The sequence below is a fragment of the Arabidopsis thaliana genome, chromosome 4, assembly GCF_000001735.4.
Source record: "Arabidopsis thaliana chromosome 4, partial sequence".
NCBI lineage: Eukaryota > Viridiplantae > Streptophyta > Magnoliopsida > Brassicales > Brassicaceae > Arabidopsis > Arabidopsis thaliana.
Window position 1 is genome coordinate 7,179,579 of NC_003075.7, and position 15,967 is coordinate 7,195,545.

A 15,967-nucleotide genomic window follows, 5' to 3' on the forward strand; every position below is an offset into this window, starting at 1 on the left:
TGTAACTATATAAGATGAATCTAAATATTTATGTAACTACACAAACTAGCAACAAAGAACATACAACATATTTTTAACAATTTTCAAAACAACAACTCATGCATAGCATGATTATTCATCTACTAACATTAATAGTTTGTCAGAATAGACTAACATTTTTTTTTTACTTTAAATGGACTAATCAACATAAATCTCCCCAAATCTTGGATGTACTCGATGAATTTGAGATTTTATTTGGTGAACTAACCAAATATAAAATGCTTTTATATCTTTTTTTATCTTTTAATTTGGTTAGAGTTTACTTTGAACTCTTTGCTTTTCTATTTTATTTTCAAAGTTTTTTTTCTCCTATCTTGGTTAATTATTATTTTTGTTTCTATAATATAATAAAACCAAATGAATTGTGGACTGAGTATTATACAACCCCTTCAATATGTACTATTTTGATTGGATAGCTTAAATTTTCAAAGATTTTAAGTTTTTAGGCACCCAAAGTATATATTTTGTTTAGTACAAATTTAACTTCTCAACTAGTTTTTAAATAAAGTCATATTAGGTATTTGGTAATTGATCGTATGTGAGTGGGCCTAATAATGAAGTAGGCCTCGACGTCAAAAGAAATTTGAAGGTAGCCCATTTATCTTTACTTAACAATACACCACCAGCGGTTCACTTAACCCTTTAACAGCCAAATCCTGTACCGTTAGATTATATCACTAATCGCATCTTGTCCGTTCAATTTTCATCTTTCCTCACCTACACGTAACCCTACCATTGTCAGAGCCCAAGTCCAGAGAGAGAGAGAGACGAAGAAGAAGAAGAAGAAACAAAATAAGAATACAAAACACAGAGAAGAAGCGAACAGAGAAAGATTAGGGCTTTCTTGGATTTTTAAATAGAATTTTCTTCTTCACTTGTGTTCTTTCTCATTCGTTATCCCAAAAGCTTTTGATAATCCAAGGTTCGTTTTTTTCTTCTACTGGTAACTGTACTGTTCTATGTTGTTCATATTCTCACACTGTAATTTGTTGGCTGTTCAATGGGTTCTGTTTGGTTATGGGGCACAGTCAATAGAGGAAGAAATGGGTTTCAGAATTTAATTTGATACTAGTTCTTTTGAATTGTTATGCTTTATGACATTCTGTTTGGTTATGGGGAAGAAGAAATAGAGAAAGAGTTAGGTTTTCTACTGAATTGTTTTGATTAGGTGAAGAAAATTACTTTATGTCATTTCGATTATAAATAGTATCTCTCTGGTTAGTGTTGAACTTTCGAAGTTAGTTTCATGGATACTAGTTTATCATTGTAGTAGACTAATGAGTAATGATCACTAACTACTTCTTGTTAGTATGCTAATTGATTTGGTAAAATGCTTACTAACTACACTAGTTTATCATTGGAGTGTAGATAATTTGAACATGTAAAGTGAGATTTTTTCTGGTTATGTTTATAGTTGCACTCTGATTTGAGTCAATACATGTTTTATTCTTGTTTTTTAAATGGCTTAGTGTGACTTCTGTTTGTGGTGGTGATTGATATTTTATTGCTTTTGATTGATATTCATTTTTCTCCTTTTGCTGTCAAGTTTTATCGTTTTAATTGAGTGTTGTTGTTCTTGTGTGTTAATATAGGTTTTAAAGAGGCATGTCTTCTGATACTGCTAAGGAAAATGCTTCTGTTGTCGATTCGTCTTTGACTGATTGGAAACAAGATTTAGGAAACTCTGATGATCCAGGTAAACTTTGAAGCATGTTTTGTTATTCACTTTTTTTTTTTACATGGAGATTTGCGTTTTATTTTGTCTGTCTCTTGTTGTAATTTTGTCAGAGAGTACAAGTTACAGAAGCAAGGAAGACCATAAACTGTCAAAGGTGGATGTTGATCGACGTAACTTTCCTGATCAACTTGAAAGTGCAAAGGCGAATAAGAATAGTAAACCAGGGTATCGAACGAGATATTTCATCATCAAAAGTCTGAATTATGATAATATTCAAGTTTCAGTTGAGAAAGGGATTTGGGCTACTCAAGTAATGAATGAGCCAATATTGGAAGGCGCTTTTCATGTAAGAATCTCTCCTTTTTAGTTTGCACCGCTCTATAATCTTATATCTACTGTCAGCCTCTCTGGTATACTGAGGTTATAGTCTTTGTGTAGAAATCTGGTCGAGTGATTTTAATCTTCAGCGTGAACATGAGCGGATTCTTCCAAGGGTATGCAGAGATGTTGTCTCCTGTGGGTTGGAGGCGAGACCAGATATGGAGTCAGGGAGGTGGTAAAAACAATCCCTGGGGACGTAGTTTTAAAGTAAAATGGTTGCGGTTGAGTGAATTGCCTTTTCAGAAAACACTTCATCTCAAGAATCCTTTGAATGATTACAAGCCTGTCAAGATTAGCCGAGATTGCCAGGTATTTGTTTCTTCTATTTGTTTCATTTCCTAGAATTTTTGCGTTTGTTGTCTTAAATCCATATAATGGCTTAGGCTAGGATAGCTTAAGGTTTATGAAAATGACTCGATTTGAAGTTCTTTTAATGTGTGCATGCTCTAGGAATTACCTGAAGATATCGGTGAAGCACTTTGTGAACTCCTTGATGCAAATAGCTGCGATGACGGGTTGCTGAATAGGTATCTCCTTGAAGTCTAAGTGGGGTTTTGGGTTCTTAGATCTGCTTGTTCTTGATTCTATTCTCTCACAGCTCTTCTAGGGATGATTATTCAACAAAAAGGTCCCGCGCAGAACCTCCATCTTCTTCAGGAGACGATGAGTATAATAACAATCTTTGGGGCCATACACCAATGTCTTACCCTCCTACGGTCTACCCAAACCAGGATGACCTCAGCAGATTTCATCTTGCACAGCAGAGAGGATATGGAGTTTCCCCCGAATATCTGCATACATCACCAGGTGCATCTAACTCTCGCACGGAGCAAGACAAGTCTTTACGATTCAACTCATGGTGTTTGCCTTTGGAAAGCCCTCTCGCGAATTCTCTAACCGATGATGATTTTCTTGAAATGGTAGTGGCATATCTGCTTGTAACTTATGCTGAGAATTTCATCCCATTACGACCTCTTGTTCTCGAATTAGATATTTTTTGTAAGTCATGTTGTTTAGTTGAATCAAGAATAGTCATGACACACTACTGGAAACTTGGTGAAAACATTTGTAGTATTTTTCAAACTCTGAGCTATTTCAGTGTGCTCTTTCTGATCCATAACACTTACATATCTCAGTGTCTGGCTGAGTTTTGCATTGATGTTACAGGGACTTCTTTCTGTTTCTTGAGAAGCATCATGAGATCAGGTTATGTTGTTGTTGTATGTTTGACAAAGTCTTGTGATTGTGTTTTTTTGTTGTTTTTTGCAGTCTTATGAAGAGTACGTTGAAACCCATGGCAAATGCATGAAGCAGCTTGGTCTTCCTGTCAGTATGTTTTATCCATCACTGTTTACATTATTTCTTGCGTTTTTTCGGATTAATTTTGTGGCTTGACCTGATATTACTTTTAAGTTTACTTACTTTGAACACTTATAGGCTTTCTTGATTCATGTTTTATCATATTATCCTGAAGATACTCATAACTTCATAAGGATCATCATCGGTTGATTCTTACGCGGTAAACTCTCTCTCTCTCTCTCTCTGCAGGTGATTCCACAATCACGATCAATACAAGAGCCATCAAGTAGAACTGATGATGTGTAAGATTACAAACCTGCTCATGAGCCAAAGAAAGCTTCATTTTCCATTTTCCTAATTTCGCTACCTCTGCCATTTTATCAGAAGCAATGGTTCTTCAAAAGATCAGCCATCATCAAGAAAGAGAGGACGACATTCATCCTAGGATTCAACTACAAGACTCACAACTCTAGCCCGAAAATCACATTGAAATGCACAAGAATATGTAGTGCCATTTCGATTGTACGGTGATGGAGAAGTTGTTGTGATATTGTAAGATGTTCATTTTGCCCTGGTGGTTTATAGAAACCAGAAGACTGTAACTAAAAGTTTCTTCTTTTGATTGCCCAAACTTGTACAGTTTCAACTTCAAATATGGCAACATGTAAACTTTTGGAAACCTAAACCCTAAATTGGGTTTGCAAAATCTTTTGTTCTAAAGATAAGTTCCCAAGTTGTCATGGTACCAAGTTATAAAGCGATAACATTTATCTAAAAACTCCTTTTACAACATAAGAACGTCTAATCTCAATCTATCTCATCTGGTTGACTGAATCCAGTTATTGTATATTTCAGAGAATTGTAGGAGATCAAGAGTTGGGTTTCAGTCTCTGGCTGGACACAAGACCCTCTCGCTGAGCCATTTCATAGAGACCAATGCTCATAAGAACCTTAGCGTCAGCTGTTTTGCGCCAGAGCTCTCTATATGGGATGAGTCGGACTTTGATGAACTCACCGTGTTCACGGAGTCCTGTCTCTTTGCCTTGCAACTGTCTAATTGTTTCCTTTTCGACTTGTCCTCTGTAAAGAAACACGCTCATCTCTTCATCACAGCCTCCCTGAACCAGAGATATCAAGAGAAACAATACATCAGATTCCAAACACGTTCTAAGACCAGGCGACAAAGAAAGTTATTGAGTTTCTGCAGCCTATTACAGAGAATAATATGAGAGTTGTATACCAAAAGCAGTATACGGATCAAGGAAAAAATGGACTTACAGGAGAAGGGAAGATCCGGTAACCAGTAGATGGGTCAAGAAAAGCAGTGAGATCAACCATATCTTCTTTTTTCAGTTTTATACCAATCTCCTCTTCGACCTGATATATCCACGAAGCAAAAGTCATGTAACTGGCGCAAAACACAAATCGAGAAAGTTTGTCAAACTCCTTTTGAGTTATACTTCGACTTCTCTACAATTCCAGGTTCCTTTGAAACAACAAAAAATCCAAAGCATATTGCAGGCCATTTCATTTGCAGTCACAGTATTTAAACTCAACAACTTCTATACTATGTTCATCTTAAACATTCAAATTCTTTCACAAAGTTGTCAAGTACCTCGCGAACTGCAGTACCAACAAAGTCACCTTTATCATCATCCAACATTCCAGCAGGTAATTCCAGAACAATCTTCCCAGTAGGAACCCGAACCTTCCAAAACAACCCGTATAATGTTGATCTTTGTTAAAAAATAGAACAACACGAACATAAATAGAGATACCTGTTCAGTGAGAACCGCATAAGTCTCACCATCTGACTCCAAGAGAATAAGCACAGCTACAGCTGGTCCTCGTGCAAATACAATACCTGGAACCTAATGACGTTTTAGCTTACATATGGCAAGCAAAACTAACATATACAATGACCACAACGAGCGAGATGATTCTAATTTTGAAGATGATTAGATACCTTTTGACCAGTTTCCTTGTCGAAAATATCCGCTTTGAATTTGAGAAATCCAATTCTTTTGCCAAACATATCAACTCCCTAAAAATCATAAACTAATCAAGAAAGCTCCAAGATTCTATATATGTTCTGATCACTGATCATAATCATCATCAGATAATTCATTAGGATCAAGAGTATCTCAATGTGCTTTTATATATATATACCTGGATAAGAACTTGCTTTAATGTCATTGAACCATCAGCTAAAATTCCACTCTCTGATTCCAAATTCCTTAGCCAATTCCTAAACAGAGATGAATCAATCGCATCCCTACAACACACATACACAAATGAATTCGACTACTCATTATTTTCGAAATTCTTCTCCACAAGGGAAATCCACGGATATCGAGAACTCGCCTGAAATCGGAAGAAGAGATTCCAGCGGTTGCAGAGACAAGGACAGGCTCGTTGGGTTGGCTCGGGAGAGTGATGGATTGAGTAAGAGAGGAAGAAGAAGAAGACATTTTGCAGCGAAGAATCAGCTTTGCATGGTGGTGATGAAGGCGACGAGGTAAAGCGCGTGAAGGAAACGCGAGTAACCGCGAGGGAAGAAGAGTAAAGCCAGCCATCAATGAAAAACGTGAAAGCAAGCAAATCACTCACTCGCACTCCTCGGAGAAGATGAGAAATTCAACACGTGTTGAATCACACGTGTAAACCTTTAATAGATTTTTGTTTTCGCTAAGGATAAAAAAAACTTAACAAATGTTACAAGCAAAAAGGTTTCGTGGTGTAGTTGGTTATCACGTCAGTCTAACACACTGAAGGTCTCCGGTTCGAACCCGGGCGAAGCCAATAACATATGTTTTTGTTTTGTCAGGGGCATAGTTTTTTTGTTTTAGATATGGTTCGGTTACAAGGTGGTGTTAACTGAGTAAGGGGTCTCTTTTATAGCATTCTCCAACATGAAGCCAATTTTATAAATGAGTAATCGTCCATGCTTTAATCAATCACGGGCATGTCAATTTTATTCTTATATCCTCCGTTTATTCATTCATTGCATAAATCACAGAGCCAAACATTTACATGATAAGTCAAAAACCCATGAGATGTTTGTTTTGTATATCATTCATATCAAGAAATTTTTTGTATATCATTCATGTCAAGAAATGAGTATCCACAATATACATTTTCCTTTGGTAAAAGTAACCGATCGACCACAATGTCACACCACACTCCTTGAGAGACTAGATATTTTTAGTTCTTCATAATGTTAACCTTCTTTTTGAATAGTTGTCACCTAAGAGAACCAAGTCTTAATGTACAAAAATGGAGATGACTCATATAACTACGGATTTTCTTTTCTACGATCAGCTAGAACACCTAAGCTCCTGCGAAATCGAAAACAAAAATGATCCCCAAAGCTATAAAAGAAGCACTGATATAGGAAGGAAAATAGTAGTGTTCTTTTGTATATTACCTGTTAATTTAGTTGCACCGTTGCTTCGAGCTTACCACTCCGAGAAGTCCATTGCCGGCTAGTTTCAGGAACTACACTGGGTTGTACCATTGGGTTTCCCATAAACTTGCTTGTTCTCTGCAATGTATTTACTATTAATCAATGATAAAAGAAACTGTGACTGTGTTGTATTAGAAGCAAGCTTGAATCAATAACTTACTTCATTCCCTGCTTGAAAGGAGTTCAATCTATTTTCCTTTGAGCCCTTATGCCAAGAAACGATTTTAAAACTCGATAAGATTCTAAAGCTGGTACATATATAGTCAAATGAAATGAAATCACAAGTTTCACCTTTACTTGTTCAGGCTGAGGAAATCTTAAGCGAGAACCATTGTTTGGCCGGAGTTCGGATGATAAAGAGAGCTGTAAAAGGGTTCATCAGATAACTAGGGTACAAAGAGAAACAATCACAAGTTAAAACCATTGAGGAAAATAGAATGTTAGGGAACCGCAAATCGAACCTTACTGAAAAGGTCTGTTGGCAAATCTGGTTGAGCCGTCCTTTCCGAGTGAAAACTAAACCCCTGTGTTTGAGTGTAAGAACAGTTTGAGTCTATTGTAGGAAACATCTACAGAGACATATATACAGTAAAGAAATAATTCATAGACTGACATACCAAGGGAGCTGTAGTTTCTCGCTTGCTTTTTGTGAACATGCCAATCTCTCGTCCACTTGAAAGTATCTGTTTAATAGAAATGAACCCTCTATGAGTGTATCTATTAGTGAAAAAATTAGGTAAGCATATGCAACATGAGAAAGTAAACATTATACCTTCTTGTTAAGAGGCCGAGCTTTGAAGAGGTCTTTTCTAACATCATCCTTAGGTATATCGATAGCTCTTTGTCTGTTAGCATTTAAGTCGCAGAATAATCACAGTTCTATCATATAAAAGTTTGTGTAAGTAAGCAAGATCATACCTTCTTGGTTCCCTGTTAACACCGTCAGGAAATGTCCTATTAGGCTTATCTGCCTCCTGTCAAAAAGAAAAATCCATACATTTGATATTAAGTAATCTTGTAAACATGAGATGATTTCAAGTAAGTTCAGTTGGTGTATAACCTTATGATTATTATTTCCCTGATATGACGAAGTTGATACTGCTGATGAATGTTGCATAGCTCTTTCTGAGGTCTTTAAACGAAATTCCTGATATAACCACAAAAATATATAATCTAAAGTATTAATTATTAAGCCTGTAAAATATAGAGTAAGACCAGTCCTACTTAGTTTCTAATGCTTACTTGAAATTCAGGTAGTTTAGGAGTGCTGTTTTTTCGAATGGGCAATGATGGAGCCTCGAAGATCTACAGAAAACACACACATGTTTGAGGTGGAGGACAATAAAGAAATGGCTTCCATGTTAAGTATTTAGCAGATACTAACTTTTCGGTTCAAGGGTCGTGCTTTGAATCTATATACTGATGTTGAGTCCTGCTCCAACTTAGCATCGTTCTTGTGCCTGAAATAATCATTTGGTAAGATGTGTGATTTTTACCATAACAATTTACTATCATTCAATGTCTAGGTCCTAACCGTATCCTATTTGCTCTATGTGAAGTTGCAAAATCAGGCTCCTGTGGGATAGTAATCTTCATCCTGGTATGTAGTGAGTTTTTATCAAGATCCTGCAAAACCATATAACAACCAATTGAATGATTAACAACAAGAAGGTTGAAGGAGGTTGAAGGAGAACTAAAGAAACAGATAGAAACCTTCTTGAGTGCCTTATGGACCAAATTTGTTTCTTGAGCCGCTTCAGCAACCTGAAACAAAAGTATTTGAAGGTCTACGATTAGAGAAATAAGCGCAAAATCTATTACTACCACTATTCAAATGCTTTAATCATGTAATTCTTAAAAGGAATTTGATACAACGAAACTCGTGGCTATTAGAAACTCCACCTTACGAAGTAGACCACCATCGAGCTTCTGTCTTTTAGCAGATTGGATTTCAGATGAAAGACACTTAATTTCATCCACTTGCATATGCAGTCTAGGAGATCAACAAAACAAACCAAGTATTAAGTTCATTGAATTAAGTTGACAAAAGACATATATACCAAGAATTATATCTTCTCCTAATCACCTGGCATTATCTTGTTTTGCTAAAACGCTAGCAGTAGGTTTCATCAATGTTGAGCTTCTCGTTATAGGCCTGATGCTTGACTTTGGTCGGTACTTGAGCTTATCACTATGAATCCGATTGCTAAATGTTGGTCCTGTGAACATGTAGCAAAACTAACAATCAAAACCACCAGCATTAATGTATCTAAGTAGGAGGAAATGAGTTTGATCAATAATTCATAACCATAAAAAATTATAGTTGAACCACATGTGTGTTCTCTTCAGTCATGTTAGCAAAAGTGTTCACCTTTATGTAAGGAATCGTTTGGAACTTTGCTCAAAGTACCACCTTGAATGAATCTAAACACCCCAGACTTCATTCCATTTCCTGAAACAAAACAAGATTCCATTTTACATCAACCATAACTAGTAAACTCTTCAAGTTTGTTATCCAAAACCTAAACAATGCTAGTTTAGTGATACAGAAACATAATCCAAAACATCCTAAATTCACCTGTTTCATTCACATCTGGTTGCTGAGGGATTTCTCTGTCACTCTCCTGAACTTCTACTGTGACTTCCCCATCTTCTGATTTTGACAAAGACTCGGTCTTTTCATCATAAACCTCTTCTATCATTAACAGTTTCATTGCAAAAGCTGACAAAACACAATAAATTAGACATAAACACTCTTTAGTTCTAACAAGACATTAGTCCTCTGCATTTGTAATGAAATTCTCAATTCAGTGAAACAAAATCAAATCTAATCATCAAAATAACAGATTCATAAAACACAAATGACGATTACTTCGAGGATTATCTTTCAATTAAAGCATCTTAAAAAATATCGAGTCTAAAGTTTCACCCATCGTTATTACCGCATTACGTAAGATGACGTAACCAAAAACCAAAATTTAGCGCACACTTCAAGAAACCGAGACTAATCACAAAAAAACAATCAAAACCCTGAAGCGAAGATACTCACGAGACGGTGGATAAGACTGAGCGGTCTCGAACCAAAGTTCAGCAGCACGAGACTCCAACGGCAACTCCTCTCGAGTGAAATCAAACCAACGAGAAGCATCAAACTCATACTCCAAATCAATTTCAGTCACTTCAAACACCATTGTCTCCATCTCCATATCTTCATCGGACTCTGTCTCTGTGTCCGTCTCCATCTCCATATCTCTCTTTAAAATCTCCACTGTACACAGTAACACAGAAACAGAGAGAATTCACTGGTGGGTTTTTAACGTCACTCACCAACAAGAAACCCTAATTTATGTGTGATTTTAACATCATTGGATTTGATGAGTGAACAGAAGGAGAAGAAGAATTGCAGAGAAGGAAATAAACGTCACTGTTTTTTTTCTCCAGAGCGACAAAACGGCAAATTTATTTATTTTTTCCTTATACAGAACCACAAAACGACACCGTAAGAAGCGTGCAGTTCCTGACGTGGATTATTATGTCAACAAATGAATTTGAATTTGATTGGACTGTTGAGAGGGGTACAATAATACCCCTGTCTGAGACAGAGTGTAGGGGTTTTTCCGTAACTTTCGCAGGAAGTGACGTAAGGGGTATTTTGTGCTTTCGATGAGACTGAAATTTTCGGCGGGGAATCGAGGGAATTGTGGATTATTTTCGATTCTGCCACCAACAGTTGCATTCGTTTGTCACGTTTTGACCTGGCTTTATCTATTTTTGCTAAGAAATCTCTATTTTACAAATTATTCTAATTTTGTACTATGGTAATAAATCTAGTCTTTGACTATTTGATTTAGAACCTTTTTAATTTGGTATTTTTCTAAATCTTGTTGGATAAGTTTATTTACATGTGGATAAGAAAACTATGCATGTGATTGGGAGTAATTAGAAGAAAATGAAAGGAAAGAAATGAAAAGAAAACAGGAAAAAAATGAAAATGAAAGTTAGAGGAAACAAAATTCTTTCATGTATTTGTGGGGTGAATATTGTCACTTGTTTCTACTAAAAGTAGATGAATTGAGATTTTTCTTTAATTGTTTTATTTGGACAACAAATTAAAAGTAGAATAATTGAAAATATTTATTTTACTTTGCATTTCTTTTTATATATCTATACTAATCAGTCATACCCTATGAAATGAACATCAATTTTCCTCATATAAGTACAAGTGACATATTCGAATAATCAATGATATTCGAATGAGGATATGTTGGAGATGAAAGTTCATTCAATAATTCGAATATTCATAGATAAATAAAACATGTTATAAAAAAACAAGTCGAAATTGTTTAAAGTTATCCAAACCGGCCAAATGCGCGTTTTAATTTATTTTATCTACTATAACTAAAATGAGTTATGTCTATATTAAAGTTTCATGCTCTTCTAAATCAAAACTAATTGACAATGAGTGAATTTATCCGGTTCTTTTAGCTACTTACAGTAGAAACTCTATAAATTAATAATGTTGGGACCATGCAATTTTATTAATTTATAGTGATATTAATTTATAGATATATTTACGTAAATACAATACTATATTCTTTTAAAAATATTATTAATTTAATTTTCTATATGTTTTGTTGTTTGCATATATACTTATGTTAGATTTTTATTTTATTTTTATTTTTTTAATTTATTTTTCGGCAAGATATTGTGTCTGTATGTCTATGACATTAACGTGAACGTAAACATGAAGCTTAATCCAATTTCTCTTTACACAAATCTTAGCAATGATTTCTCAAATAAAAGATTTTACAAAATCAATTATGACCGATCAAATATGCAAATAGTTATGTGAGTAAAACAGATATCATACTAGTTGTATTTTTAAAAAAATTGTAATTGTAACTTGAACAAAAATTTCATATAAAAATGAGTCTTAAAATATATACTTAAGATCTATGATTATTAATTTATAATATTATTGGGACTATAATTTTACATAAGGATTTTTAAAAAATTATTATCTTATTATCTTATCAATTTGTTAATTTTTACATTGGCCCGACTTGAAACCGACAAAATTTATTAATTTATCGTGTTTATTAATTTATCGAGTATTAATTTATAGAGTTTCTACTGTATTTTGATAGAATCCATCAGAAGATAATGCTCTTTCTAAATATGCGGACAGAATTGAACCTTTTTTTTTAACCATTAATTAGTGGTGATAATCGAACCATTTTCATGACCAGATTAATAGGGTAATTGTGTTCGGGCTCTAATATTATTTTAAGTTTTATAGGATTTCAACTACAAATTAATTGACAATGAGTTGATTGGTAAGTTACTTATATACTACTCAAATCATTTTTCATTTTTTTAACTTTCTAATGTGAGATCTTTTTTTACGGTGTATGGTTTACACTGTTATTTAAAATTTAACGAAATATTTTGTTATTTGGTGTCCACCCAAATATCCTAATTAAAGCCTAAAACTTTTAAGACATTGAATGTAATGTGTAACATTTAAAATCTCTTGAATGTGTAACTGAATTTGAAAGTCATTTTCCTATAGAAAAGCATGTGTTTCACCAGATGACAAATTACCATTAATGAGCAATGGATTTTATTCGCATGAAAAAGACACATAGATAGACTGTTGAAAGTGGTACCGAGTCAGAAGCATATATAGTTTAATTCAAACCAGAATATTCAGAAAATGCAAACTACATTAAGTCTTGACATGTAACTTTTTTACTGCTGATTGAATACACATACTTTAATCTAAAAGAAATATTTAGAGAATAAGACAAATATTTAATTTTGTGGTTCATAGGTAGGACAAAATGTAAATGGCTTTACATATACTTTTAGACAAAAGTGTTTCAAAGGATATTGGGTTTTGGACCAAAAGCATTTTTGAAGGGAATTAAGACAACATTTATTTCGGGATGAGAGTAGTTGAACATATTTGTTGTGTTATAGGACTTAGGAGAGCTTCAAATGCACCAGTATAAAAATAAAAAAAAATAAAAAAACTGAATCAATTATTGATCGATTCTTGTAAGTATATCTTTAAAATTTGAAAAAGCTTATGTAGAAAATTGGTTTATATTTAGCTTCATATTTTAGAATTATATATATTTCACATAAAGTTATTTCAATTCCACTTTGTATCTTATGCAAGAGACAAATGACTCGCAGAAGCACTTCATTTTCTAGTGTGAATTTTCAAGCAGAATATAGATGTCCAAATCCGATACTAGAAAAACCGCAGCTTCAAATCCCCAAGAACTCTCCATATAGTTCTTCTCCTCTTATCTCTCGCACTCTTCACTTGGGCAGATTCACACTGGTTTCACAAACCGCAAAAAAAAAAAAATGGTAATTAAAACAGTCTTTGATTAATTTTAGTAGAAATCCATTTAACAAAAGATTCGATTTGGTCTAGAATAACTCCATTATTTCAAATTGAAAAAATATAGATCATACATATTGTGATGAATCATAGCTAAGGTTTCTTCTTCAATTCCACCATTTAATATGTCGAACGCATAGCAATGTCGTACTCGTAGGCTACAAATAACTCTTGACCATTATAGTTCGAAAAAGAGACGCATTTGATTTTGATAGAAACAATTAAATGGCCATCTAAGCTATATTGGGCTTTTTCTCAATGCAGCCCATAATATTCGAAGTGCAAGTTTTCACTAGTCACCTACGAATATCTGACACAACACTTGCACTATTTACCAATTAGACAATTTCCAATCTTCATAGTTAGTTCATACTTACTAGAGAATATAAACGAGAAAACGAAGGAGGAGTAATGATCTTAAGTTTTCAATTGATCCATTCTTTTCAAACATCAAAAAACAAAAGATTGAGAAAACGCAAATAAGATTAAATCGTGTTAGAGAGTTTAGTTAGTGTTTATATAGTCATTATAATTTCTTTTATACCCTTTCATTTCTCGGCTATAAACAAACCAAAACAGAGACCAAAAATCAAGAGTTCTTTCACATCATGGACGAAAACCTGTACTTTGGGAATAAGCAGAGACATAACTTCTGAGGTTGTTGTCTCCATTACTGTAACAACAAAGCTTCCTTCTCCTTCTTCATAACTTCAAGCTGTCTTTTCGCATACTTAGTGATGAGAACAGTTGTCACAACAGTTGCTACAAAACCAAAAATGTTGAGAACAATTTGAAGAATCGAGAGACCCTTTTGTTCCGCAGTGGATGCATCTGCCAATGTCCTTATAAGAATCCCTCTGCAAACACCAAAACAAACAAAAATACTATCAGGATGCTAAATCAATCATTCATTCATTACCAAGAAAATTGTAAGTCATTTCCACACTTACGTATAAATTGCGACAAAAATCTCCGGCGCCATGCCTACGAGAGAACCAGCCATGTAAGGACCGAACTTCACACGAGTTGCAACAGCGCAGTAATTATATACAGCAAAAGGAAATGGAGAAATCCGGATTAAGGTAACTGCACGAAACTGATGAAACCAACTGCCTCCACCAGCAGCTCTCAACATTGCAGCTTGATCTGGATATCTTTCTAACCAACCCTGCAACATTCATCAATTTCAGCAACATACAAAGTAGTCGTTACTAAGAATATAACTGGTTCTTAAGCGAGACACATACTTGAATTTTGTTGAGGAAGAGATAGCTGATGAAGTAAGGAAGTGAAACACCAATAGCTACAGCTGGAAGAGTAAGGAGAAGGCCATAGAAATAACCAAATGTAATCCCAGCCACCCACATTGACGGCGTAGTTGGAATAAGTATCACAGGGAATAAAGAGACTGATGCAAACACAAGAATACCGCACACAGGGTGTGTAAATGTCTCCATCTCCCATTTTATGAGTGGGATTAGCTCCTGCAAACAAAAGTTAAATGGATAATCCCATAATCAGCAACAGAGCCAAATATGTCACTGACTGAATTTGTCACCAGCATCGAAAATCTACCGATTTTAGACACAGAACATCAACAACGAAACCTCACTTTGGTTATTGGATACTGAGCTAATCGTAGGGATACATAGTTTCAATTCACATGAACCAAAATCATAAAGGAACCTCTTTTATACACTAAGGATCTAATTCAGTAGTTGAAACTATAATCAAACCCAATAGATAAAGAAGAAGACTTTCAGAAGAAGATCAATTCAACAAGAAATCATTGGAGGAAATTGAAAACCTTATCCATGATTAAAGGGTATAGCCATTTGTAACCAGCGAGACCCAAAGCAGTTAGAAAAGTGAAGAAAAGACCAAGCTTGATCCAAAACCAAACAGATCGTTTCTGTCCACATGAAGAAGAAGAAGACGGTGATGATGAAGATTCTTGTTCTGTTTCTTGTCGATGTACTTCGAAATCTTCAGTAAGTTTAACATAATGACCTAATTTATCAACTCCATCTTCTTCAACTCTAACTCGAAATTCAGAAACTGTATCGTCTTCTTCGTGATAAGTCATCGAGTAGAAAAAAAGAGAGCGCTAGATTAGTAATCGACTGGATTCTCCGATCGGATTCAGAGAGAAAAACCCAGTGATGGAAAAATTGAATGACTCAACGAATCGAAAGAAACCTGGGGATGAAGGAAGGATTGAGAATAACAAATAAAGAAGATTTGTGTGATTTTGGAGAAAGATGAGTTTTTTTCTTTTTTCGGTTTGTTTGTTAATGTCATGGCTTGACGCATGTACCCATTCTTTTAAATTATTTTCTTATTACTTTATGATTTCTTCCGTCGTTACTTGCATTTTTTTATATTTTTTATTCAGTTTACCAAAAATTCTAGGAAATATAAAATAGTTATTTCACGGTTGACGAAAAATAATAAAATATGTAGTTTGAAAACACCTGGACCATGTCGGCATAAAAGCGTGTGGATATTGTTAGAAAGAAAAAAAATAATAATTTAAGGCCCCTACCAAATTTTACATTGTAAGATTTTAAGGTCTCAAAATAATTAGGGACAAATATTTTGGTGTAGTTGTAAAATTTGTTTTGATTGGGAGGTGTATATTATAAAACCAGATTTTAAATCCGTAATATACCGCATGATAATTTTTTTT

The 15,967-nt window shown here is 34.5% G+C and overlaps 4 protein-coding genes, 1 long non-coding RNA gene and 1 other non-coding gene across 14 annotated transcripts; 2 read left to right on the forward strand and 4 right to left on the reverse strand.

Annotated features, from left to right (window-relative positions):
* Nucleotides 1-771: 771 nt before the first annotated feature.
* On the forward strand, nucleotides 772-4,099 carry AT4G11970 (YTH family protein; the record flags this gene model as incomplete). Of its 7 annotated transcripts, NM_001203774.1 has the most annotated exons (10): nucleotides 772-961; nucleotides 1,632-1,735; nucleotides 1,828-2,063; nucleotides 2,156-2,407; nucleotides 2,549-2,625; nucleotides 2,697-3,018; nucleotides 3,235-3,312; nucleotides 3,368-3,428; nucleotides 3,647-3,699; nucleotides 3,782-4,099. In NM_001203774.1, the coding sequence occupies exons 2-9, from the start codon at nucleotides 1,645-1,647 to the stop codon at nucleotides 3,685-3,687; spliced, it is 1,158 nt and encodes a 385-aa protein (NP_001190703.1). In that variant the 5' UTR covers nucleotides 772-961; nucleotides 1,632-1,644. The 7 variants fall into 7 exon arrangements, with proteins under 7 accessions (NP_001190703.1, NP_001328271.1, NP_001328272.1 ...); NM_001340754.1 differs by lacking the exon at nucleotides 3,235-3,312 and having other exon boundaries at nucleotides 3,368-3,424; nucleotides 3,782-3,842; NM_202808.3 differs by lacking the exon at nucleotides 3,235-3,312 and having other exon boundaries at nucleotides 799-961.
* On the reverse strand, nucleotides 3,070-3,390 carry AT4G05935. Its single transcript, NR_141938.1, has one exon. It is a non-coding gene; the product is annotated as an other RNA (long non-coding RNA).
* On the reverse strand, nucleotides 4,072-6,003 carry NUDX14 (nudix hydrolase homolog 14). The gene is made up of 7 exons (NM_117268.3): nucleotides 5,762-6,003; nucleotides 5,567-5,672; nucleotides 5,364-5,441; nucleotides 5,176-5,268; nucleotides 5,013-5,105; nucleotides 4,676-4,774; nucleotides 4,072-4,515 (listed from the first exon to the last, which is right to left on the reverse strand). Exons 1-7 carry the CDS (start codon nucleotides 5,971-5,973, stop codon nucleotides 4,267-4,269), a joined length of 930 nt encoding a protein of 309 aa, NP_567384.1. The 5' UTR covers nucleotides 5,974-6,003; the 3' UTR covers nucleotides 4,072-4,266.
* Nucleotides 6,004-6,125: 122 nt separating this feature from the next.
* AT4G11985 lies at nucleotides 6,126-6,199 on the forward strand. The gene has a single exon. It is a non-coding gene; the product is annotated as a tRNA-Val (tRNA).
* A 234-nt stretch (nucleotides 6,200-6,433) lies between these two features.
* AT4G11990 (Cell cycle regulated microtubule associated protein) lies at nucleotides 6,434-10,384 on the reverse strand. Its single transcript, NM_117269.4, has 18 exons — nucleotides 9,913-10,384; nucleotides 9,442-9,585; nucleotides 9,235-9,315; nucleotides 8,950-9,082; nucleotides 8,766-8,856; nucleotides 8,577-8,627; nucleotides 8,398-8,489; nucleotides 8,248-8,323; nucleotides 8,106-8,168; nucleotides 7,924-8,010; nucleotides 7,782-7,837; nucleotides 7,636-7,708; nucleotides 7,481-7,546; nucleotides 7,325-7,387; nucleotides 7,155-7,226; nucleotides 7,024-7,068; nucleotides 6,825-6,941; nucleotides 6,434-6,735 (listed from the first exon to the last, which is right to left on the reverse strand). Exons 1-17 carry the CDS (start codon nucleotides 10,109-10,111, stop codon nucleotides 6,828-6,830), a joined length of 1,506 nt encoding a protein of 501 aa, NP_192936.2. The 5' UTR covers nucleotides 10,112-10,384; the 3' UTR covers nucleotides 6,434-6,735; nucleotides 6,825-6,827.
* A 2,570-nt stretch (nucleotides 10,385-12,954) lies between these two features.
* Nucleotides 12,955-15,638, reverse strand: AT4G12000 (SNARE associated Golgi protein family). 3 transcript variants are annotated; one of them, NM_001340757.1, is made up of 5 exons: nucleotides 15,086-15,638; nucleotides 14,526-14,762; nucleotides 14,229-14,446; nucleotides 13,899-14,135; nucleotides 12,955-13,212 (listed from the first exon to the last, which is right to left on the reverse strand). In NM_001340757.1, exons 1-4 carry the CDS (start codon nucleotides 15,362-15,364, stop codon nucleotides 13,949-13,951), a joined length of 921 nt encoding a protein of 306 aa, NP_001329609.1. In that variant the 5' UTR covers nucleotides 15,365-15,638; the 3' UTR covers nucleotides 12,955-13,212; nucleotides 13,899-13,948. The 3 variants fall into 3 exon arrangements, with proteins under 3 accessions (NP_001329609.1, NP_192937.1, NP_001329610.1); NM_001340758.1 differs by having other exon boundaries at nucleotides 13,027-13,212; nucleotides 13,905-14,135; nucleotides 15,086-15,636; NM_117270.4 differs by having other exon boundaries at nucleotides 12,955-14,135.
* Between the last annotated feature and the right edge of the window lie 329 nt (nucleotides 15,639-15,967).